The sequence below is a fragment of the Sceloporus occidentalis genome, unplaced genomic scaffold (assembly GCF_023333645.1).
Source record: "Sceloporus occidentalis isolate IW3139 unplaced genomic scaffold, rSceOcc1.0.p SCAF_1, whole genome shotgun sequence".
Taxonomy (NCBI): Eukaryota; Metazoa; Chordata; class Lepidosauria; order Squamata; family Phrynosomatidae; genus Sceloporus; species Sceloporus occidentalis.
The window spans coordinates 75214772-75239669 of NW_028316981.1; the positions used below are offsets into that span (position 1 = coordinate 75214772).

A 24898-nucleotide genomic window follows, 5' to 3' on the forward strand; every position below is an offset into this window, starting at 1 on the left:
TATAGAATAGACTGCTTTGGAAGCTGGTGGACTCCTCTTTGCTGGATGTTTTTAAGCAGATGCTAGTGGTCATCTGTCTAGGGTGCTTTGAGTGTTGGACTGGATGACCCTTGAGGGTTTCTGTAATTTCCCAATTCTGTAATTTTCTGATTCTCCCTTCCAATATTAATTCTTTTTCTGGAACTTTGTTTTTCTTCTTTCAGGAAGCATGTCTTGGTGTAAAGAAGTATGCGGACACTCTGCTTGGGCCATACATTGTGAATGTCACCAACAGCGCCAAGCTATGTAGCCAGGTTGTGTGCTCCAAGAATGGCCGCTGTGTGCGGCAGGACAATCACCCAGAAGCTTTCCTGCATCTCAGTCCCAGCAGCTTTACCATTGCAAAGCACCCGGGGAAGCCAGGTTTCATGCTGAAAGGTTACATGTCTAAGGAGGACCTGGTCAAGATGGCTGAAAAATTCAGGTGCCGGTGCTATAGCGGCTGGGAAGGCCTGCAGTGTGAGAAAAGGTCCCACTAGAGTGAGTGATAGTTGGCTTAGACTTGAGACTGTTCCGGTCCCAGGGGCCTGGTTGCCAAAGAAACCATGTGTGGAGATTTTCTTCCCCTTTGCTAGGCCTTTTAGAGCAAGGATGGGCAACTACAGCAGGACTGGAGGGGGGTCAATTTTCTGCCCTTGGACATTCTGGGGCTGCATAAACTGTAAGAAAGATGGAATCACATTTCATACTAGCAGTAAAAACAGCAATACATACTGCCTATGCGCCCATACAGACAGGCCAAAATAAAGCTGCTTCGGGTCACTTTGGAGGTATGCTGTTTAAATTATGCATGCGTCCTAAGAGGCTGGAAGCTGTGCTCAAACCACACTCCAGTCCTAAGGATTTAAACAGCATACCTCCAAAGTGACCCGAAGCAGCATTATTTTGGCCTGTCTGTTTGGGCCCTACATTTACTAAATTAAATATACTTAATAAATCATTGGATTGTGCTAAACTGAACAGGTGTCTGTCTTTTCAAAGCGCAACAGGGTATTCTAGGGGCGGATCGGACACTGCATTGCTTAGACAGGCAGCTTGGTGGTTTCAGACATTTTTGGACTTGGGCAGTGGACCATCTTTCGTAATTCCACACCTCACACTTTGCATCATATAGCGCAAGACGGCCACCTGCCTTTCAGTAAAACCACCCCTCTTCTTGCAAATACAAATTTTGCAGCCATTCAAATGCACGTATATTTATGTGCCAAACAGGCCCACATTTTGTTAAAACAACAATTAGGAGTAGCTGTGTGGTCCAGGAGTTAAAAACTAACAAAAACACATTTGGGGAGTATATTTATTTGGATTAATGTAATGGATACATTACATGATTGTATGAAGCACTTACAAGTTTTGTAGCCATATACAGTATATATATATATATATATATATATATATATATAATAGGCTATATAACTGTGATATATTATACAGTATGTACTGGAGAGCCAGTGTGGCATGGCGGTTTGAGTGTCAGACTGTGACTTTGGGGACCGTGCCCCCAGCAGCCTCAGAGGAAGGCCATGGCAAGCAGCCTCTGAACACATCTTGCCAGGAGAAGCCCTAGGACAGGGTTGCCATAAGATGGAAACTACTTGAAGGCAGACAACAACAAATCTCCCTTGCTGTTGTCTGCCTTCAATTAGTCTATATATAATATGTAGCGCATATATATATATATATATATATATATATATCACATTCAAAGCATTAAAAATTTCACAGCCATTAGTATAATGTAATATCATATAACAGGGGATGCCCTATATATGTGCATACAGATGGCGCAGCTAACAGGATCTCTCTCTCTCTCTCTCTGTCATATCTGCCCTTCCCTGCCGCGGAGCCTCCCAGCCGCTAGAGGGCGCTGCCTGGCCTTCGGAGGAGGCCTCTCTCTCCCTCCCTCCCTCTCCCTGGTGCCTTTCCTGGGCCGGCGCTTGGCAGAGAAGAAGCCCAGCCCTGGGAGATCTCTCTGTCCTGCTGGGCAGCATGTTAGTATCCTTTCCTGGGGAGGGAGCGCAGGGTGGGCCTTAAGGGGCCCCAGCTTCCTTGGAGGAGGAGGAGGAGGAGGAGGAGGGCAGAGGGGGCCTAGGGACAGAGCTGCCCCTGGGGCTTGGCTTTGGGCTCTTTGGAGGCGGAGGGGGCTCTCTTTCCTTTTCTTGTTTCAGGGGAAGATGGAAGCCTAGCTCCATATAGGGAGCTCAGAAGGAAGGAGCAGCTGTGCCTCTGGGTGTCTCTCTCTGTGTATATAATACACACACATATATGTGTGTGTGTATATATATAACATAATGTTTGTGTGTGTGTATATATGTGTGTGTGTGTAATATGCATGTGTTTGTGAGTGTGTATAATATATATGCATGTGTGTATATATAATATATATATAAATGTGTGTGTGTCTATATATATATATATATATATATATATATATATAGACACACAATATACATATGTGTGTGTGTACATTCGCCAGCCCTTTTTTGTGAGGGATCTGTTACGGACATGTGTGTGTGTGTATAATATAATATGTGTATGTATATAATATATGTGTGTGTGTGTGTGTGTGTGTATAATGTTTGTGTGTGTATATATATATATATGTGTGTGTGTGTGTATATATACACACAATATACATGTGTGTGCGTGTGTATGTGTGTGTGTACATTCGCCAGCCCTTTTTTGTGAGGTATCTGTTCCGGACTCCCTCACAAAAACAGAGTTTCTCTTACATTCAAGCCCCATTGGCTTGAATATAGGAGTACGGCTGCGGGCGCATGCAGGTATGTGCCTTGGGCACGCACCCCATTGTTTCCCCCTTCATTCATCCCTCACACCGGGAGAGGGAGGGAGATGTGTGTGTGTGTAGGGTTGCCAGAGTGAAAGTTGAAGAGGTTTCCTGTGTCTTTAATGGTGCATCTAAGGAAGAAGGTTGAAGTCTAGGAAATCTCATGCTCCCAACTTCTCTCTTTCAGTTAGCCTCAAAGGGGCTGCAAGGTCCCTTTTCAGGGTGACCACAGATGTCCTCACTGCAAAGGAGAACAAGGCACCGCAAAATGGAGGAAATTCCAGAAAAATGGAGATCACTCCAAGAGGAAAGCTCAAAATACTTCATAGAAATGTAAATTCATCTTACATAGGCTGTAGCCACACTACAGAAGGAATACGGTTTGAGTCCATTTTAACTGCCCTGCCTCAGTGCTATGGAATTCTGGGAACTGTAGTTGTTTGTGGCACCAGAGCTCTCTGCCACAACCAACTACAGTTCCCAGAATACCATAGCACTGAGCCAGGGCAGTTAAAGTGGACTCAAACCGGATTATTCCTGCAGTGTGGATAGTCTCATAGTTTATTTACAGCTCTATTACATATACTGTATTTTTATTATGGACTCAACTATGCATAATACATATGCCAGTGGAGCCCTGAGAAGATGAGCAGTCTCTTTTGTTGGGATATGTGTGTGTGTTAAAATATGATCCATGCCATGTGTCTAAAATGCTCAAAATGGAGAACATTATTATTATTATTATTATTATTATTATTATCCCGCTGTTTCCCCAGAACTGAGACCCAGAGCAGCTCACAGTATCAAAAGAACAATACAATTGAAAACATAGAAAAGTAATACATTAAAACGGAATTAAATTGTTACGATATTAAATTAGATTGCTTATTAAAAGAATAAAAATACAGTTAAAGTTAAAATGGTTTAGAACACTTAAAACAATACAGCACCCCAAGCTACTCCTTTAAAAACATATTCTGTTTTAAAAGCCTGCCTGCAGAAGAAGGTTTTAACCTGCTGGCAGAAGGACAACAGGGAAGTTTTAGGATTCCTCCTGGAAAAAAGGTTGACATGTAGAACATGTCTTGGAAAAGGAAGCCCTCTGGCCACCCTGTTCCTTAGCATGCTTTAATGGCTGTGATAAGCAAAACCTGCTGAAATTCTCGATCATTATTAAAGATACTGGAGCCCTCTCCTGGCAACCCAGTGTGCATTAATTTTATTTTGCTTTTTCACCATGGGATATGTGCACACAGTCCTATATAGGAGTTAATTTGAACCTAAAGTAGGGATGCTCTTATTTTTATCTGTTTTTTTGCATACAGAAGTAAATGTGATGATCAGATGACTGAGGAGGAGGAGGTTAAGCAATGCTATAAATGGTCATTTCTGGTCTGTAAACCCTTCAGCAAGTGCAGGGGAGGGCAGAGAAAGAAAGGTTTTCCATAAAGAGAAAAACCACCCTTCAGTCCCCTGCACTTAGTGGAAAAGACACCCCCCCCCCTTCTTATGGCTTAGTAACTGAGACTTTGCTGACACCTTGTGTCCATTTATTTATTTATTTGAAAACCAGCTATTTAAACAGCACAAAATTCAGCTTCTGTTCAATCCATAATAGGAGCAAATTTATGGGCACAATGATGAGAGTAGGCAACAAGAGAAGGTGGCAGCTCCTTGAGGGGTGCAAGAAAGGGATGGGATGCAGCTGGGTTACTTAAAACCTTTAGGCTCTTAAAGGGAGTTCCAGAACCAGCCCTTGATGACTAATAATGACTAATATTCTTAAAGTTCAGAATTCTTAAAGATGGTTTTCTCATGGAACAGGAGTGGAATGTTACTCATCCAGCACAGTGGAACGGAGGATTTGATGTGCAATCCCCATATCTCTACAGCAGGTTTTGTAGGGACTGAGCTGGGTAACTTTTATTATTGTTATTTGCCTTCAGGTCATTTTTGACTTATGACAAGCTTAAGGTGAACCTATCATGGGGGTTTCTTGGCAAGATTTGTTCAGAGGAGGTTTGCCATTGCCTTCCTCTGAGACTGAGAGAGTGTGACTCACCCAAGGTTACCCAGTGGGTTTCCATGGCTGATCAGGGGTTTGAACCCCGGTCTCTAGATTCATAGTCTCAAAGCACTTCACCACATTGGTCTTCATGTAACTTTTATAATCTCTTCTGATTTATCTCTACATATGGGCATAACGGGGGGAAATTGCATTTCTGGCTTCCAACTCCTGGGATCCCTTGGCTGGTGTGGTCATGCAGGCAGGAGGATTGTAGTCCCCCCAAAATAACATTTCCCAGCTCTTTATATTGGGCTGTTGAGAGAGATTGATTGTATAGTCTGTATTGCTAGCATTCCTTAGTAATGAGTGCCAGGGATAGAAGGATAGCCCCTTGTGCTGATAGGGAGAGTCTCCTAACTTATCTAGTTTTCTTGGTTTTGCCTAAAGGGAGATGATGATGTTCTGCACAATGTGCTCTGATTGAGTTCTGCATTTCAGTGTAACAGAAAGTTGCCTCTGAATATTTTCTTGCCTAAGAAAATCTTATAAAACACATGGGATCACCATGAGTCAACAGGTGACTTGAAGGCACATATACATAGACCCATTTCTAAATCCTTTGATGAGCAGTGGGGATAGATGGCATTTCATGTGAATTTCTGCACTCCTCCGGAAAGAGATTGAGAAACTCTGCCATTTCATTCCCTGTTTATATGTGTTTTTGTAAGGCACCAAACTCATAAAACACTTACTAAGGAGTAGGTCCCATTTGGGCTTGTTTCTGATTAAACATGCGTGGGCTTGGGGTGCTGCGTGCATATGCTAAATCTTGAGTTTATCAGATATAGATGGTTTCTCATTGAGTTCAGCTGGAGAAGGTGAATTACACATTTAAAAAGGCACATGCTGATGTTCTGTTCTTTAAGTAGATAAGATGCGTATTTGTACAGGCTGGGATGTGAAAAGTACTGGCATGCAATTGTCATTCCTCACGTTTTGGGAGCTAATGTCCAAGACAACTAGAGGACTTTTGGTCACTGTCCTTTTTATGATTAGAAAATGCTTCCCTAAGGTGACCCTGGATGGCAAGAATTTTAGCAAAGACCTGTTGAGCCTCTTTTGGGTCTTGACCAGGGTTCCCTAGCCTGATCCACTCCCACAATACTGGAGGTTGTAGTCCAGTGCATGTGAAGGGCACCAGTTTGGGAAAGCATGATCTAAATCAGTATTTTACTTGAAATGGTGGTCTATGGACCAGCGCCAGTTCCTGAGCTATTGGCTGCTGGTCCATGACAAGTTTATAAGAAAGGAAGGAAGTGTTATAAACAGTGGATGCAGATATAGTGCTGGTCTTTGACTATGTACTTTAGATATATCCCAAGAAGAGAAAACTCACTAGAAAAGACAATGTTTGCTAAAGTGGAGAGCAGTAGGAAGAAGAAAAGTGTATACTGGATAGATAGACTCAATCAAGGAAGCCACAACCCTGAGTCTACAAGACTTGAGCAGGGCAGTTGATGATAGGTGACTTGGAGGTCTCTCATTTACATACCGGTAAACTGCAAGTTGACTTGACTGCAATTAACAACTTTGGCATGTTGGGAAAAACAACTGCTGGTCCTTCATATCAGATAGGTTAAGAAACACTGATCTAAACCAGGGGCTCTTAGCCTTTGGTTCTGCAGATGCTTTAGATTTCTCAGTACCTGAGTCTCCAATACAGGATTTTGGGAGCTGAAGTCCAAGACATCTGGCGAACCAGAGATTGAGAATCCCTGGTCTAGACAGTAGTTTGCACAGCAAACTCTTAGATAAAATAATCCCTTGAGGGAGTAAGGATGGGGTTGGAAATCTTGAAACCACAGGGAAACATCAGTTCAACCAGGGAAAAGGATGTTTTCTTTGGCTGATCCTGATGTTGCCAAAGGAGGATGACCATATCCAATAAGAGCCTAACCACACAGAAGTGCATGTAGCAGCTGTAAATATATGGAGTTTGAATCATTTTAGTGTTGTGAAGAACTAATTCTGTTTCTCCACTGTCTCTTACGTTGAGTGAAGTGCATCTGCAGCACTGCCTACCCAACTGGGAGAGACTGTGCCCACGTGTGAAAATGTGTGAAGATGATTAATCAGTGAGGAAGCACAGAAGCTTAGGTAATTGTTTCTGTGTTGTGGTATATACATGTGTTAGCTCTGCACACAAGAGCATTCTGCAGTGTGCAGGGCTGGATTAAGACACGACATAGCTTTTATCTGTGTTAAACACCATAATATATCAAAATTTGAAAGTGGATAATTTTTTTTATTTATATTCCCCTCCTCCTCTTTTTTCTTAGTGTTTTTGTTTAGAGGCCCCTTATAATTTGATGCCCTAAACTGCAGTTCATTTACATGTGTGGAAATTTAGCATTGTCAGTGTGTAGTACAGGTGTCTTTCATGCTGCACCTCAGATCCTGTACAGAGAAAGGTGGGGTAAAAATCCAGTAAATAAAAAATAAATAGTGCTATGATATCACTTTAAACTGCCATGGCTGAATCCTATGAAATCCTGGGATTTCCTGTTTACAGAGCGGTATTTTAGATTTCTCAGAGAGATCCTCTAGTACCTCAGATTCTGACCAAACAAAACCCCCAGGATTCCATGGGATCCAACCATAGCAGTTAAAGTGGAATTATATTTCTATGTTGGTGTGGTGTGAAAGGGTCCCAGGAGATACAAAGAGGAAACAGTTTAAAAGAGGTACAGTATATGGTATATGTTGAAGTGGTGCAACAAAGGAGGTGCTGTCTGTCATCCCACTTTTAACACAGGGCTGGATAGATTCCATTCATCTTCCATCACTATCTATATCAGGATGGGCACCTCTGGGAGGCTAGGGGGAACATTAGCCCCCTAGGAAACCCTAGGGGCCAACCCCTCTGTCCCACAAAATACTCATTGTTGTATATAGCATTTCTATAATAATAAACCAGCTGCCAGTGAGAGTGGCAGCTGTAAGATTGGGTTGTGGTGGGAGCACAACCTGGTACCATCTAGTTGGCTATAAGGCATCCCTTAGAGAGAGCAGGGTTATGCTGGAGTAGCCAAGAACTTAGTTCTGTTAACCCAGTGTGTACAAGCTGGGGACAGTTGTCTAGCAATTTTTAGAGTTCTGCTAATATGTTGTAATTGTTATAGTTTATTATTGTCTGTTTTAAAGTATAATATGTAAAGAAAATGGGGCAGCAGTTTGAGTTGTCCAGGGCAGAGGGAGATATGCTGATGGCAGGGTGACATGTCATTACAAGGGAAGAAGAGAGATCTACTTCTCTTACCCTCCAGTCACCCTACCATCGTTAGGAGCCTGGCAGTGGACCAAGCCACTCACAAGATCTCACCTTGCTCCTTTGTAATGTCAGGTCATTTGAAAATGAACCTCATATAATTTATGATCTCCTCAAGGATGAGGAGACTGACCTGGCATGTTTCACAGAAATTTGGCTGGGTGATGATAGTGGCCTGACATAGGCACAGTCTCTCCCAGTTAGGTACTGTGTTAGTGAACAGGTCAGGGGGAGAGGAGCTGTGGTCTACAAAGACCATCTTAAATCTGACTAGATTACCTATTAGGGAGCTGAACCACATTGAGTGTACCTGAGCCTGAAATGTACCAGGGATTGACTGGGGATTCTGTTAGTGTACTGTTCATACCGCTGCCTAACAGACTCCCTGTCCAGGCTCACAGAACTGGTCTTGGAATTGGTGTTGGAGTCACGCAGATCTTTGATCTTGGGCAATGTCAACATCCCATTTGGGTGATGTCAACATCCCACCCCAGTATGTTGGGTGCAGCTCGGAGTTCATAGTATCCATGACAGACATGGGCCTATCCCAACTCATTTCAGGGCTTGCACATGCAGCAGGCCACACCCTTGATGCTGTTTTCAGCTCGGAGCACACAGATCTGTTGGCGGAGGTGATTAACATGTTTGAGTTGTCATTGACAGATCGGTTTCTGATCAGAGTTAGTATCATGGTTACTATCTGTCGTTGCAGGGGTGGTGGACCTATTAAGATGGTCTGCCCTCGAAGGCTAATGAATCCTTTAGGATTTCAGAAAGTCTTAGAGGGTTGTACGGCTGGTAACACCAACAATCCTCTTGAAGTCCTGGTCAGTAGATGGAATCAAGACCTGACTATGGCTGTTGGCACGATCACTCCCAAACATCTTCTCCCACCTGTTACTAATCAAGCCCCATGGTATACAGGTGACCTCAGGGAACTAAAATGAGAGGGACAACGACTGGAGCGTGGATGTCAGAAAACTCTTATATCCAACAAGACATGATATATAAAACATCTTTGTTCCTGTAAGGTTATAATATGTGCAATGAAGAAAGCTTTCTACACTGCATGTATTGCATCTGCAAATTCACATCCAGCCAAACTGTTCAGGGTAATAAGAAGTTTAACTCAGGTATCCTCCCCCAATTCTAGAACCTACAGAAGTCCACTGTGATGCTTTTAATGACCACAGATAAAATCTCTCAGGTAAGAGCTGACTTAGATGCTGTTTTTGTAGCAAAAGTTGACAATGGGTCCCCAGCAACTCTGTGACTAGGATTATGTTGGATCAGTTTCAATTGGTGAGTACCACTGATGTGGACAAGCTGCTGGGGCAAATAAGGAAGACAACTTGTCCTCTCCATCCCTATCCTTGGCTGGTCATTCAGGGAGAAGGTGTAATAAAATTTCAATTTCAATATGTTACTAATGCAACTCTCAGGAAGGGAAGTTTACCATCTTGTTTAAAGGAAGCGGTGTTACTACCACTTCTAAAAAAAGCTCTCCTTGGACAGACACACACCCTGGACCTAAATAATTATAGACCAGTGTCAAATCTCCCTTTTCTGGACAAGGTGATTGAGAGGACAGTTGCCTTCCAATTTCAGGCAATCTTGGATGATATGAATTATCTAGACTCATTTCAAACCGCCTTCAGAGCAGGATATGGAGTTGAGACTATTATGGTCATCTTTGTGGATGGTCTTTGCCTGAGCATTGGCAGGAGGAGTGTGTCCTGCTTGTGTTTTTGAACATATCACTGGTGTTTGATACCATGGTATTCTTCTAGAACCTCTGGCGTTTTTGAGAATTGGAGGCACTGCACTTCATTGGTTCCAGTCCTGTCTTTTGGACAGATTCCAGATGGTGGTGCTTGGAGATAGCTGATCAAAAGAGGATCTGTTATATGGAATATCACGAGTTGCCATCTTATCCCCATTGCTATTCAACATCTACCGTATTTTCCGGCGTATAAGACGACCCCCAACGTTTCCAGTTAAAATATAGAGTTTGGGATATACTCGCCGTATAAGACTACCCCTCTTCCAAATAATTTTTTAAAAAAACCTCAGATTTTATTTCAATATGGTAATTTTAATTCAAATGCTTATGACATGCAGGTACTTAGCAGGAAAACTTGTTGTATACAAAGCCTGCTTGGATTGGTCAGCTCTCCCTGCCTGCCCAGCCCTCCCTGTCTCCAAGATTTTCTTCTACCGTACTTGTACAGCACCGCCCTTGCGGCTTTCATACAGTTGCAGCATACGGAGGGGATGTGACTGCGGCTGTTTTTGAGCTCCCCCCGCCATATGCAGCGTCTGCAGATTCTCCAGTCTGGCTCAGAAGTGTCAGCACCTGCCCTATAAAACGACACCCGGCGTATAAGACGACCCCTAACTTTTGAGAAGATTTTCCTGGGTTAAAAAGTAGTCTTATACGCCAGAAAATACTGTACATAAAACTGCTGGAAGAGATCATCTGAAGGCATGGAGTGCAGTGCTATCAGTATGCCAATGATACCCAAATATATTTCTCTGCCTTAAATACATCCTCAGCTAAGGATAGTGTGTCTCCTCTGAATGCATACCTGGAGGAGGTAATGAGCTGGATGAGGAAACAAATTGAAGTTGAATCCAGACAAGACAGAGGTGCTAACTGTCAAAGGTCCTAACCTGGGTTTGGAGGTGTGTTAACCAGTCCTGGATTACACTCCTGAAAGACTGGGGTGACAGCTCAGATAGATGCGATGGCCAAGAGTGCTTACTATCAGATTCAGCTGTTACGGCAGCTGTGCTTCTACCTAGAGTTGGGGGACCTAAAGATGGTAGTGCATGCACTGGTGACCTCGAGTGGACTTTTGCGATGCGCTGTACATTGGGCTACCTCTGTACCAAGGATTCAAAGCACAGCAGTCAGATTGATTACTGGGACATCTAGGAGTCAACATATTACACCAGTCGTAAAATTGCTGCACTGATTGCCAGTTAGTTTCCAGGCAAGGTATAGAGTGTTGGTTATTATCTTTAAAGCCCTACATGGTTTGGGTCCAGGTTACCTACAGAATTGCCTCTCGTATAATCTGCCCTGTACACCCAGGTCCTCCGGTGGACAACTACTCCAGTCAGCCAGGACTAAGTTGGCAACTGTCAGCCAGTGGACTTTTTCTTCAGCCGCCCCTAGATGGTGGGACGAGCTGCCAGAAGACAATTGACAGATGGATATGCTGTCCAAATTTAAAACAGCATTGTAGACCAGTCTCTTCCAGCAGGCTTATCCACGAGTTTGCAAACTTAAGTCTACTTCCTTAAATGCATTAGTTTTAAAACATGTATGTTTTATTTGTCCTTTTAAACTGTTGCATGTTTTAATGTGTTTAATTGATGTTGTTAATTGTTGATTTGTTGTTGTTACCCACCTTGATCCGTGGAGATAAGTGGATAAGAAATTATTATTATTATTATTATTATTATTATTATTATTAAAATGGTGATTTTGACATGGTAGCACTGAGGGAAAAGGTTCTGAAAGATTATCTGGTTATAACCCAGTGAAAGTGTATCATGAATCAGCCCCACTGAAAGTAGTAGAAGGGTGCATCTACACCATAGAAATAATGAAGTTTGAAGCAATTTAAAATGCTGTAGCTCCATCCTATGGAATCCTCTGATTTGTAGCTTTGTGAGGCACCCACACTCTTTGTCAGAGAAGCCTAAAGACCTTGTAAAACTACAAATCACAGAATTCTATAGGATGGAGCTACAATACTTAAAGTGATGTCAAACTGCATTATTTCTGCAGTGTAGATGCACCTGAAGAGAATTTAGTTGCCACTAACTAAGACTGCAGGCTTTTACCCACGTAGCCAACTGAATTCAATAGGACTTGCTTCTGAGTAGACCTGTAGAAATTTTTGCTGTTAGGTGTCTTTATTGTCAATGGAATATAGTCATGACTCACTCTTGTTGGATCCTCCCCCACTCCAGATATTTTTGACTTCACAATGAGTAAATAGCAGTCCAAACTACTCAGATCTCTGTTTTGCATGAATGCTTTCTGTGTCCCCCACATGAATATGATTCTGTATTTCAGAAGCCAGTGTCTGGAAAGGAGCTGAGCCTAATTGGTATTTTTAACTTCATAGCAGGAAAAATTGTGTTGGGTACATCACAGTGCCAATGATGGTAGGAAACATGCTACGCCATTACTTGCAAATAGTCTATCCACCTCCCCTTGTCCGCAGTTTCCATAAGTTTTGTGACCTTTTTCCAGGGAGTGTTTGCTAGTGGGAAGTGTGTTCACAAATTACTCGTAACAGGGCAGGGTTTCTCCCCTCTTACCCCCACCCCCCACACACACCATGTGTTGACACTGGGAAATAGAACAGACACCAACAGAAGAACAAGCTTTTGTGTCCTGAGACCTTGTAAACAACAACATTCCTTGTAGGATGAATCCATCCACAGCAACATCTATGTTTTGCCCAATGGGTTCCCTGATCCCAAGTGTCTTGAGTTCTGTTAGAACTCCAGTAATGTGAGCTTCATTTGGCTGTGTACATGGTCAATCCTGAATGGTGTTAGTCGCACCTTATGTGAGAGGTGGATGGCCTGCAACATCACTGAAAATGTGTTGCTCCAGGGCACATTGAGGAGCATTTGGCTGGTAGTTTCCTTCCTCAATGGGGTAGTGGTGTCTGGGACTTCAGAAACAGCATTGGGGATTACATGCAGCCTATAGACTAATTTTCCTCACCACTGCCTCAGCAGTGCCTCTCTTACATGTCAGCTGTTGTCAAAAAGAAAAAGCAGTCAGGGACATGGGAAACCTCAAAGGGACACAGCAACTGAGAGAAATAGGGGAAGAAAGTGAAATGGATGGGGCCTATGAGTGTGAAGAAGAGAGAGCCTGGGGAGGAGTGACTATAACACAACTGCTTCATTCTATTCCTGTTTATCTCCCAAGATTCTTATCATGGGAAAAAGGAACAGTGTGGGTTGGTGATGGTTGCAAGAAAGGAAGGGAAAGAGGGATGTGTCTTGGCTCTCCCATCTCTGGCATGTCTCCCAAGAGTTTATCTCAAAGGTAATAGGGCTGTTAAAGAAAAGGTTAAATGTGCCAGCCTTGTATGTTCATACAATTGGTTTGGAAGGATATTTTATTTGTTTCCTTGATAAAATGTTTATATCCTGCCCGGTACCTGAAGATGTCAGGGCAGCTAGGAACTTGGAACGATGCTTCCATATGAGATACTTTGCTAATAAGACAAGCTGGCAGTGGGATGACTTTGAAGTCTTTTGATGAACCCAAAGGCTCAATGTGCTACCAGCATTTTGTGTCTGGAGGCTCATTTTATGAAATGGCTGACATGGAGGTAGAAGTACTGTGGATGAGTTGTTGGGGAGTAAGTTGTAAGTCTGGTTTGTACCTGGCCTGCCCTATTTTCTGGGCTGTCCCAACTTTGTTTAACCCTAATCCTTGCACTCTCTCTTCATAATAGGACTGAATATTGCCAGACTATGCAGATTCTTTATGAGAGATAAGAAGATGATAATCTAAACCAGCTCAATCCCCCATGAAACTACACTCTTTGATGCTTTATCCTATACATGGACTTGTTGGTTGTGGTGGTTGAAGGTGTCCATTTGAAGAACCCCACCAGGTCTTGCTCATTGCTTACTTTTGTTGTTGTTTTTGGGAAGAGTGACAGCCTTTGACTGGTGTTAAGGGCTGGTCTATGTAACATGCAATTTACATTCCGAGGTCAGCCACCACCCCCTTCAAGTAAACACTCGGCTCTCTCTTTAAAAGAAATGAACTGCAGGAGTGTATGTAGCTTCCTGTCATGTTGTTGTGAAAGCAACTAGACGGTTTCTTTGGGCCCTCACTTTGCAAGCCAAAAGGACAAAGGAGGGAAGGCAGTTCTGCAGAGGCTCCCATTCATTCCAGGTAATCAGATAATGTCTTTCTTCTGTTGGTGGTCTTCTGTTGAGAAAGAGGCTGCTGTGAAAGTACTATCTGCTTACTGGGTTGCATAGGGGCATATACTTAGGTATATTTAATATTTGTTCAGGAGCTTGACAGGCACCAGGCAATATATGGCTCAGATTGCCATGTGGATTTGGTTTGAATGGAAAAGCTGGACATTGAGGAATGTGGGATATTTTCCTGGGCAAAACAAAGGTGGATAGGGCTGTGGGAACATGCACCACACTTGAGCAAGGGGAGCTTTCTAGCCCGTGTTGTTCTAGTAGATGTGACTGACTGGATTCCCCCACCCGCCAAGATCTTCTTTAGCTGTTGTTTATCATAGAATCATAGAATAATAGAGTTGGAAGAGACTGCAAGGACCATCCAGTCCAACCCCCTGCCATGCAGGAAATCCAAATCAAAGCATCCCCCAAAAATGGCCATCCAGCCTCTGTTTAAAGACCGCCAAGGAAGGAGACTCCACTACACTCCGAGGGAGTGTGTTCCACTGTTGGACAGCCCTTACTGTCAAGAAATTCTTCCTAATGTTGAGGTGGAATCTCTTTTCCTGTAGCTTGCATCCATTGTTCCGAGTCCTAGTCTCTGGAGCAGCAGAAAACAAGCTTGTTCCCTCCTCAATATGACATCCCTTAAAATATTTAAACAGGGCCATCATAACACCTCTCAACCTTCTCTTCTCCAGGCTAAATATCCCCAGCTCCCAAAGTCGTTCTTCGTAGGGCATGGCTTCCAGACCCTTCACCATTTTAGTTGCTCTCCTTTGGACATGTTCCAGTTTCTCCACATCCTTTTTAAATTGTGGTGCCCAGAACTGGACACAATATTCAGAATATAGTGGCACTATTACTTCCCTTGATCTAGACACTATACTTTTACTGATGCAGCCTAAAATTGCATTGGCCTTTTTAGCTGCTGCGTTGCACTGTTGACTCATGTTCAACTTGTGGTCTACTTGGACTCCCAGATCCCTTTCACATGTAGTTTCATTCAGCCAGGTGTCCCCCATCCTATATCTGTGCATTTCATTTTTCCGCCCTAAGTGCAGTACCTTACATTTCTCCCTGTTGAAGTTCATTTAAGTTCTGGAGACTTACATTTGTTTAAATTAACAAGGTATTCCTCTACTATCTCTTTATTTATTCTGTGCTGAAATTCCCCTATTCTGTCTTCTGCTCCATTATCCTCATGTTGAGCACTCTTTTCCTTTTCTGAGAACACTGAGGCAAAGAAGGTGTTGAGTAATTCTGCGTTTGCTCTGTCTTCTGTTAGCATTTTGCCATCTTCTCCACACAGTGGCCCTATCGTTTCCTTCTTCTTCCTTTTGCTGCGGACATATCCAAAAAAGTCCTTTTTATTGTTCTTACCCTCTCTAGCAAGCCTGAGTTCATTCTGTGCTTTAGCTTTTCTGACTTTACCCCTACATGTGCTTGCTATTTGTTTAAATTCCTCTTTGGTGATTTCCCCATTTTTCCATTTCTTATGCATGTTCTGTTTAAAAGTTTATAAAGTAGGAGCCAATAGGCAATTTCCATGAACATTTGGTAGGTAGGGGAAGGAGGCATTTGTTAACCATGTTCTCTGATGCCAGCAGGTTGGTTAGAAGTACAAAACCAGTAGTGTGACATTTTGTGTGATAGTGTCTGTGGGCTGTTGCAGTGCCTAGAGCCAGAATCTCTGATAATCCAAGCTCTCCTACAATAGCCATTGACCTTGGGTTTTAGTCTGGAAGGGATCGGCCAAAGCTAGTAAGAAAAATTGTTTGGGTTAGAACTCATAAGGTTGTCTAATGACTTGGAATACCACTAAAGAGGCAGGACTGTCTAGTATGAGGGATGGTGATCCCCCCCTGAATAGTCCTAATTTATAATAGAGGGCTTTCTGAAAATGTCTTATGTAATGCAAGAGATGTCACTCATGTACAGTTATGTTCCTTCCTCATCTCCTCCCCAATGGGCATCTGGTATAGCCTGTGCAAGGAGGGCAGTGCATTTTAAGCATGTGTGATCATGCAGTTCACTACTCTTCACTTGCACCTAATGCCTTTTGTGTATCTTCTTGGGTGGCTAATAATGAGTGCCCACAAAGGCATTTTGACACATAATATTTAAGCTTGTATGTTAATGAGAATTAGCACAACCAGGTTCCTTTCTGCCTTCTGTCCCATTTTAAGAACATGTAAACATTTCAAAGTGAGCTTACAGTTATTTTGTGTGCATGTATGTGTCTGTAAAGGAACTAGTATAGCATATGATCAAAAGTAAAAGCCGTGACTGGCAAAATTGCAAGTCAGCTGTTATCCCAGTCATTATCATGCTTTGTTTACTTATATTCTGCTTTTGCACAGGATTGGCTTATACCTTACAGTATGTAAGACAGTAGCAGTGTGAATAATGCATAGCATACATGAATGTGTGAAGCTGCTTTGTACTGAGTGGATTGCTGGTCTTTCTAACTTGCGTTGACTACATCTGAATTTACAGGTTGGAATCAGTCCCAGTTATGCCAGTAACTGAACGTTTTGCAAACAAAGCATGTGCTTTGCTACAAGCTACACTTGCTCTGCAAAAAATGAACATCAGATTATCAAAACATTTCAGTAGTAATTGTATCATCTTTGTATCAGTCATGAACTCGTTAGGCAACTGGCCATTATTTGCTTAGTCTCATCCTTTCCTCAGTTCTCAGTGGGGAAATCATAAAATCTGCCTACTATACAAATAAATTGTAAGTATTACTAGTATTTTGTAGCACTTTTAAGACTATGTGAAATAAGTTGTAGCATAAACTTTCATAGACTAGGGCGGGTTACAGACCGCCCTCAAGCGGCCGTTTTCCCGCCGCTGCCATTCACTGCGGAGGGAAGCCCCAGCGGCCAGACCGTGAGGCTTCCCGGCGCAGCAAAAAAGGAGCGCCAAAATGGCGCTCCTTTTCAAAACGCGGAAGTAGCACCGCGAGGGGTGAAGCGCGTCCTCGCGGTGTCACTTCCGCCACGACACGTCTGGACGCTATGCGTCCAAGACGTCAAAATGGCGGCGTCCATGTGGATGGGCGCGCTCCGCGCGTACTAGGAAAAAGGGCCATGAGGAAGGTAAGACCCTTCTTAACCCTAATATGGCCCTTCCTAACCCTAGTATGCACAGAGCGCGTACTTTATGGCGGTCTGTAACCCGCCTAGGTCTGTTTCCTCAGATGCAGTAGACCAAGTCTATGAAAGCTTATGCTGTAACTTCTTTTGCTGGGTCTAAAAAGTGCTACATGGTCCCTTTGCATACTGATATTCCAGACTAACATGATTATGTCTCAGAATTTTACAGTAGCATTTGTGAAGTATGGAGAAGGCCTGTATTAAGTATTTACTGTTAATAAATAATATTTGTGAGAGGAAATCAACATATTTTGTAATTGTTGAGCTGCTTTTTGTTCGTGACAGAAGTTTATAAGTAGCAGTATAACTTTGTCCTTTTGTTTTTAGTGGACAACTGAATACATCTTCTGAGAAGCAGTTTTTGCTTCTTACATTTGGTAATTTAAAAAACACAATTTGTGGTGTAATCAAGGCAGCTATTTCACTGACTTTTCCACAAATATGTGGCTTTTCTGGAAACATCAGCAACTGATATGGGGAATTGGTTTACGTGTGCAAGGCCATTCCAAAGATGATATCACAGGCTGCGTTAGTTGTGTAACGGGTGTGGCATTGCATCAGTACCACCCAGTAGTTTTGTGCAAAGATAAGAGAAGACTGAAGTTTGATGACTATGGAAAGATAGAAGCAGTGTGATGCTGAAAAAAATAGTGTCTGCCCAGTGTTATATTAGAGCCAGTGTGGTAGAGTAGTTTGAGTGCTGGACTAGGATTTTGGGAGACCAGACTTTGAATCCCAACTCAGTCATTAAAATCCACTGGGTGGCTTTGGACAAGTCATAAGCTTTCATTCTCAAAGGAAGGTAATGGCAAGCAATCTCTGAACAAATCTTGCCAAGAAAACCCTATGTAGGGTGGCCTTACTGTCACTATAAGTCAGAAATTACCTGGAGGCACACAACAATAACAGTGATGCAGTAATTAAATGCAGATCACACACTAAAAAACCTTCCCTGAAATTAAGTTTCTTTCTCTAGCTCTCCACAAATCAGTGTTCCTATGAGATACTCAAGAGATGATAAAAGTTAGTTGTTGTTGTTGTTGTTGTTGTTTGGACCAGTGGCCATGTTAGATGGCAATTTCTGGGCACTGTAGTCCAAAAAGGAACGTTTTCCCCAGCTGCTGAGAAATTCCATAATGCATTGTGCGTCTTTTGGAAGAAATACTCTGAACTTTTAGTAGAGTGAATGTGTGATGCAGTTTTGTATGCTCTCCTTTTACAGCTATACTAGTGGACTACACAATTATAATGCTATGATTCCACTTTAATGGCCATGTTTTCATCCTGTGTAACCCAAGGTTTGTAGTTTGGTCAGATGCATCAGAGAAGCTCTCTGGCTGAGAATTCTACATGCTCTACCCTAAGCTGCCAATCCCAGTTAAAGTGGAATAACAGTATTATAGTTGTGGATTCCAGCAGAAAGTGAAGAGCTATAAAAGGAAGAATTTCATTGTCACCTCTTCTTCTTTTGATGCTTCTCAGTTTAGGATCCCCTTGTTACTAGGTAACAGGTTGTTATATATGGAGTCCCGTCACTTGAGAAGAGAAGGGGATCATAAAGAGGGAGAGTGCTTTAGAGAAAGGAAAATGCCTTCTTCCTGGATTTCCCCTAAACCATTCTTGAACACATAGCATGGCAAAAGAGCTACCTGCAGTACCTCTAGGGACAACAAGAAGGAGAACAGTATTTGAGTGTAAGAAAAAAACTCCCTCCCCTCCTGTCATTTTATGTATGCCCCTTCTCTTGCCTCCCAGAATGTTTCAGGGATGGCACAGTTGTGGCTAGAGCTCACTTTGATGCCTGTCAGAAGAGTCCTCAGTGTAGAGTGTTCATTTGTTCCAGCAAAATCATATTACTACCCAGGCTCTGTTGTTGCTTGCCCATCCAGTTGGCCTCAACCCTGTGGATGAAAGACCTCCAAAAGACCCTGTTCTAAATGACCTTACTCACATCTTGCAAACTCAGGGCTGTGGCTTCCTTGATTGAGTCAATTCATTTGTGGCAAGGTCTTCCTGTTTTTCTACTGCCTTCCACTCCAATGTGCATTACATCTTTTCCAGTTCAGGGTATAATGTGATTAATATATGTGTGAATTCCCTTTGTGGGCAAATTGTTCAAACCATTTGTCAATCACTTGTGATGTGCTGGATTGGTTATGGGAATGTTACAACATGCCACTCTTTGCAATTTTCTGTGTCCATTGCTGAGTCTACTTAGGGGAGATTTTTGAAGAAGTGGTATGTTGCGATTGGGAGACATGCTCAGTCTCATGACCACTTCCCCCACATCTCACGCTCAAGAAGAAATGCCATATAAGGTGTTCTTGGTGACCATTACTGAGATGGCAAAGACTTACAGTACTTGTTTTTAATGTTCATGAAGAGACATGCCTGTGTCTGTGTGCATTGATCAGTCTTTCTCACTCTGGGTTTAACTGTATGCTAGGCTCCAGTTTTCAACTACAGTTCCCTGAATCCCCTAACCAGTGCAGCTGGTAGCTAGACTGAAAGGGGATTCTGGGGATTATAATCAAAAAAGTATCCCCCCCACCCCCAAGATCTGGTTAGTGCACATTCCATCTGTATATCCAGTTGAATGATTTATAATGTAGGGGACATAATATCAATAATACTTAGAGGAATTATCTTGTTGAAGGAAACAGGTGTGAAGTCATTGTGAAGCCACCAACCACACAAGTCATATTAGTCTGTCTTATATTTAAAGCTATTGATTTAACAAAATGACTTGGATTTCCAAATAGACTTTAGTAAGAAGATAAAAAAGCCAAAACGTTGGCATTCATCCAAAATGATTGTTCCTTTTTTGGGTAGAGGAGTAAACCATCTCCAGTGGTAGCTGGAGGCTCTCATGTCAGAGGAATGGTAAATTTTCTTCAGGTTTTCTTCCAAACTTTAAAAACACTGTCCAAGATGCTGAACCTATTCTGAGGGTAGCTGGATAGTTCTTTTAAACTTCAAAGTAAAAACCAGAGAAGATTCACTGCCCCACTGATATAAGAGCCACCAGACACCACTGGCTTTCTCTGAACCTGGTTGTCTATGAATCCATGTGGTTGAAATAGACATGGTGTATAAAGTATACTATTTGTAATACACACATTTCTCACAGTTGTGGATGGAAAAGGGCAGTATTGTGGAGTTTACCTTTTTGCTAAAGGTTTAGAAGTAAACAGATTTTGGATGGGGCTCCTCAGGAGTTGAGATGCTTTCACCCAGGCTGTGTTCACAATAATCTAATAAATATGTGGGTTAATCTGGACCATTTGCTGTATTTTGGTATATCTGACACACATTCCAAAGAGTTGCCACATGATTATTTAAATTTGGTTAGTTAAGAGGTAATAGGAAGTAATTTGTAGGAATTGTTCAGTAGTCTACATTGATTGGCAAATATCATAGTAGATCTACCTTTCCCTATTTGGCCATATGGTGAGGATGTTGGCAGTTGTAGTCCAAGTGCATATACAGGGCATTGGGTTGTGGCTGTAGCGGGTGGTGCAGACCTCAGTCTATTACTATAAACTTGAAAATGTTCCAGCAGGTGAGACAAGAAGACAACTTAATTGTGTACTTTCCATCCAGTTCTTTATGCATGTGGCTGCTCTATGGATTGCCACTTGATATTCTTTGGTTTATGCCTTTGGGCTGATTATAGAGTTTGGCACAGCTCCTCTCCTTTGGGTTTAATCCAGGCAAGATAAGGAGCAGATCAGCTTTTGCAGTAATGTTACTGAAAGGGGTGGTCATGGCAACGACTCTCCTGGGACCAGTTATGCATTGCAAGCACACTTCATTGTGTTTGTGCTTTCAGGAGTGTAACAAGCTATCTGTGCCACTGGTAGTGAGAAGAATGGGCTCAGTTTCAGAGATGCTCACCTTGGTCCCTCTTCACCAGAGGCCTGATCTCCTGAAGGCCTGTGCTGACCTCATCAATGAAGAGTGGAAAAGGAGCAGGACCTCCCGCCTCCACTCCCTGCAGAGATCCAACGACAACTTCCCCATGTGCTTGGTACTGATCAGGACTCAGGGATCAGTGGAAGAAACGGCTGAAGAGAAGTTGACCAAGTGTCAGTCTCAGCTCCTGGGTCATGCCCGGCTCTCCCGTGTCATTGGCCAGCCTAACAGCCTATTTGTGGAGACGGTGGTGGTTGCCAAGGCTCTCCGTGGGAAGGGTTATGGCAGGAAGCTGATGGAAGCTGTCGAGAGTTATGCCAAATCCCAAGGCTTTTGTCATTTGCACCTCACCACCCATGACAAGCAGCATTTTTATGCTCACCTGGGTTATCACTTGTCCAAGCCTGTTCACTGTGCAGGATTTGTGAGTTCCCTTGTCCCTACTGAATTTCTGGAGAGCGTCTCTCAGCCTCAGCGTGATGAAGAACTCCCTGCAGAGTCCAGAAGGCATAATACAAGTTCTGGAGTCAATTTCCCTCCACTGCAACCTCCTGCATCCCTTTCTCTATCCTCTGCTTGTTCAGGAGCTTCTCCCCCACCTCCACCCCCACCTCCACCCCCTCTATTGCCACAACCCCATTCTTTCCATAACTCCTCTTTCCAGACTGTTAGAGGTCAACTTAATTCCTCTTTGTTTGTCCCTGTTCCTCATTCTGCTGACAGCGTGAGTGCCACGACTGCCCCACTACCCACTCCTCCTCTTCCACCACCACCACCACCACCACCTCTTGTGCCTCCACCAATGGCCCCTTTGCCAGGACAGCCAAATTCATGTGAACCTGCCTCTTCTGGCCCACTGGGGAACAAAGCCCAGGGACAGATGTTTCTAGAAACTCCATATCGTGACCTCAAAGGTCGGCCCATATTCTGGATGGAGAAGGCCATCTGATATTTTTCTTTCTTTCTTTCATTGTGTGCCACTGTGTAGAAGCTGAAATGATAATTGGAGGAGGGGAAACATGTGAAAAGGAAAAGTCTGCTTTTTAGCTGTGGTGGGAGATCATTGTTTTTTAAACAAATAAGCCAACAAAATTGATTTCTTATGAGTTTTATTTTATCAGACTCCTTTTAAGAGAAGAGCCCATTTAGATGCCGTGAAAACATGAAGATGCTAAAGCAACAATCTCAGTATTTTGAATTCACAAGCCCATGCCTCTTACTTTCTTTTGGTGTCATATTCTTTCCTTATTGAATTACAGTGGAACCTCGGGATACGAAATACCCGGGTTACGAATTTTTCGGGACCCGAAAAAATCCAATTGGAAATTATTGATCCGGGTTACGAACGTTTTTTCGGGTCCCGAAAAAACTTTTGGTGCTTTTCGCCGCGATTTTACACCAAATCGCGGCTTTTCCCCATTAGCGGCTATGGGGATTCGGCTTGCGAAAGCCGTTCGGGTTACGAAAGCGGCCGCGGAACGGATTATTTTCGTAACCCGAGGCTCCACTGTACGCTGATTTTTGCAATAGCACAGTGAGTGAAGCTGCCCTGAGCTTTGTATGAAAAATGGATTTGCTTATGTCTGATTTCATTTAACCAATAAACAAAGATCTGAACTGTCTCCTATTGACTCTACAATGAGTGGAAATACAAACACTACACAGAGCTAGCAGTTTTGAAGTACAAATGCAATTGTCCCAATTTAGCAGGGACAGCCCCAAGAAATACTGTTGTCCCACTTTTAGTAAATTTTGCCAACTTAACTACACTTGTATCCCAATTTTCATCCATAAAATATTGTAGGGTATCCCAGTATTAACACTAACAATATTAACAATAACACTACGGTTATTCTGTATTGGTAGTAGACTAGAAATGTAAAATTTAGGGAAATTTTGAAAGTGTCAGAGAGGGAACCTGTTTTTTTTTTTTTTTAATTACAAAACAGTATTATAACCTTGTACACATTCAAAGTCACTGTATCACTTTAGAAACATAAAATGTTTGGCTTATCATTTTTGGCATATTAAAAGTACAATTTATTCAAAATAGAAGTACAAACTGAAATTACTTTTTAAAAAATTCTAATTTTTGTTACAAATGGAGCTACAATTTCCTGAACTGTAAGGAATGCCTGTGTGTGTGTTGTTTGCCTTCGAGTAGTTTCTGACTTATGGTGAGTGTAAGGTGAAAATCATGTTTGGCTCCACTAGTTTTCTGTAGTTTCAAGCAGACACAACACACATTTTTTAAATAAATTGAGAAAAAGAAACCAAGACCAACAATTGTAATGATCTGATACTGCCTGTGATCTTGCATCTAAATCTTCCTCTTAGGACTTCATCACATGGTGGAAAATATGGGCTTTAACAAGGCATTTTCCTGGGACAGTTGTGCAATCGCAGCAAAGATTTTCCCACACATTGTTCTTGGAGAGGACTTATCCCAGGAACAACCACAAATGCTCCAGCAACAAATAATTCATGGGATGTCCTGTGAAAACATTGTGGGAGGAAAAAGAAGAGGCCCCAGGCTTTTAAAAATTAAAAAAAATTTTTTTTAATTAAAACATTTAAAAGTTATTATTTTGGGGGCAGTAAATATATGGATACCTTGTCCTAAGCATTTTATTCATCATTTTAAAAGAAAATGTACAATAATCCCTTTCTACACACACACAAAATAAATGGGGGTAAACTTTTCCCCCATAATTTTGCATTTCCCCTCTGGGTCTTCACATTTATAGAGTAGTCCTATTGAATCAATGGAAGTTACATGTTGATTTGTAAGTTACTATTCATTCAGTGGGTTTACTCTGTTTAGACTAACTAGGATTTAGGTCAATATCTGCATATAAAATTGGGAGAACATTTTTTTGTGTGTGTGTGTGGAATAATGGTAAACAAACTGGCCCTATATAAATAAGCTTGCATCCAATTCTGATTTGAATCTGATGCAGTTATTTGCCTCTTGAGTCCATATAAAGAGGATCATAAGTGTAGCTTGCTTCCGCTTTTACCACTTGCATGGCACATGGTGTTTTCTCCTTTCCACAGCAGGCCTAGATTTTTAAATGCAGGTATTATCTCATGGTTTTCTTGGCAAGATTTGTTCATAGGTTTGCCATTGACTTCCTGAGAGTATGACTTACCCATGGCCACCCAATGTATTTCTATGGTTGAGCCAGGATTTGAAGCCTGATCTCCTGAAGTCCTAGTTCAGGGGTTGGCAACCTCCGGCCTGCGGGCCGGATGCGGCCTGCGGAGGCCTGCCGCCTAGCCCCTGGCTTCTGTTGCCGCCGCCGCCGCCACAGTGGCCGCCCGTCACGGCTTTTCGCTGCTCTGGGCGCCGCCATTTTGGGCGAAAAAATGGCGGCGCCCATAGCCCCAGAGGCCACTATGGGCGCCGCCATTTTTTCGCCCAAAATGGCGGTGAAGTCTCGTGCAACCTCGGGGAAGTCGTGCAAGACTTTGCCGCCATTTTGCCGCCCAAAATGGCGGCGCCCAGAGTGGCGAAAAGCTGTGATGGGTGGCTGCGGCGGCAGCGGCGGCGGGCCTCTAGGAGGCCCACTGCCGTCTCTGGGGCCCTCCAGGAGGGCTCCGAGGGCGGCAGGGGGCCTCTGGGGGGCCTGCTGCCATCTCTGGGGCCCTCCAGGAGGGCTCTGAGGGCGGCAGGGGGCCTCTGG

At 42.9% G+C, this 24898-nt stretch overlaps 3 protein-coding genes across 11 annotated transcripts in view; all 3 read left to right on the forward strand.

Moving 5' to 3' along the window:
* Window positions 1–24898, forward strand: part of HYAL1 (hyaluronidase 1) — a 31308-nt gene that overhangs the window by 3802 nt on the left and 2608 nt on the right. Inside the window, exon 3 of the mRNA XM_089525601.1 lies at window positions 204–519. Coding sequence (XP_089381727.1) covers window positions 204–518 — 315 coding nt within the window. The 3' untranslated portion in view covers window position 519. The remainder of the gene's footprint in view (window positions 1–203; window positions 520–24898) is intronic.
* On the forward strand, window positions 1961–23222 carry NAA80 (N-alpha-acetyltransferase 80, NatH catalytic subunit). 4 transcript variants are annotated; one of them, XM_089525623.1, is made up of 3 exons: window positions 6924–6992; window positions 9317–9370; window positions 21130–23222. In XM_089525623.1, the coding sequence occupies exons 2-3, from the start codon at window positions 9338–9340 to the stop codon at window positions 22159–22161; spliced, it is 1065 nt and encodes a 354-aa protein (XP_089381749.1). In that variant the 5' UTR covers window positions 6924–6992; window positions 9317–9337; the 3' UTR covers window positions 22162–23222. The 4 variants fall into 4 exon arrangements, with proteins under 4 accessions (XP_089381769.1, XP_089381740.1, XP_089381759.1 ...); XM_089525643.1 differs by lacking the exons at window positions 6924–6992; window positions 9317–9370 and adding an exon at window positions 1961–2030; XM_089525614.1 differs by lacking the exons at window positions 6924–6992; window positions 9317–9370 and adding an exon at window positions 3081–3160.
* HYAL3 (hyaluronidase 3) overlaps window positions 1986–24898 on the forward strand; it is a 31930-nt gene continuing 9017 nt past the window's right edge. For 2 of the 6 annotated variants that reach the window (XM_089525543.1, XM_089525586.1), the window contains exon 1: window positions 6907–6992. The gene's annotated coding sequence lies outside the window, so the exon portion shown is untranslated. Of the gene's footprint in view, window positions 2031–3075; window positions 3161–6906; window positions 6993–12573; window positions 13824–16854; window positions 16877–24898 lie in introns of those variants that run through there. The other 4 variants (XM_089525559.1, XM_089525553.1, XM_089525569.1 and 1 more) reach the window with 4 other exon arrangements.

What these genes read in the sequence shown, in the direction of transcription:
- NAA80 (XM_089525614.1), top strand. Translation starts at nt 3,116, where the DNA reads ATGGAGATCACTCCAAGAGGAAAGCTCAAAATACTTCATAGAAAT. An exon ending in TCAAAATACTTCATAGAAAT is followed by an intron (nt 3,161 to 21,129) that starts GTAAATTCATCT and finishes TTGTGCTTTCAG; the next exon opens with GAGTGTAACAAGCTATCTGT.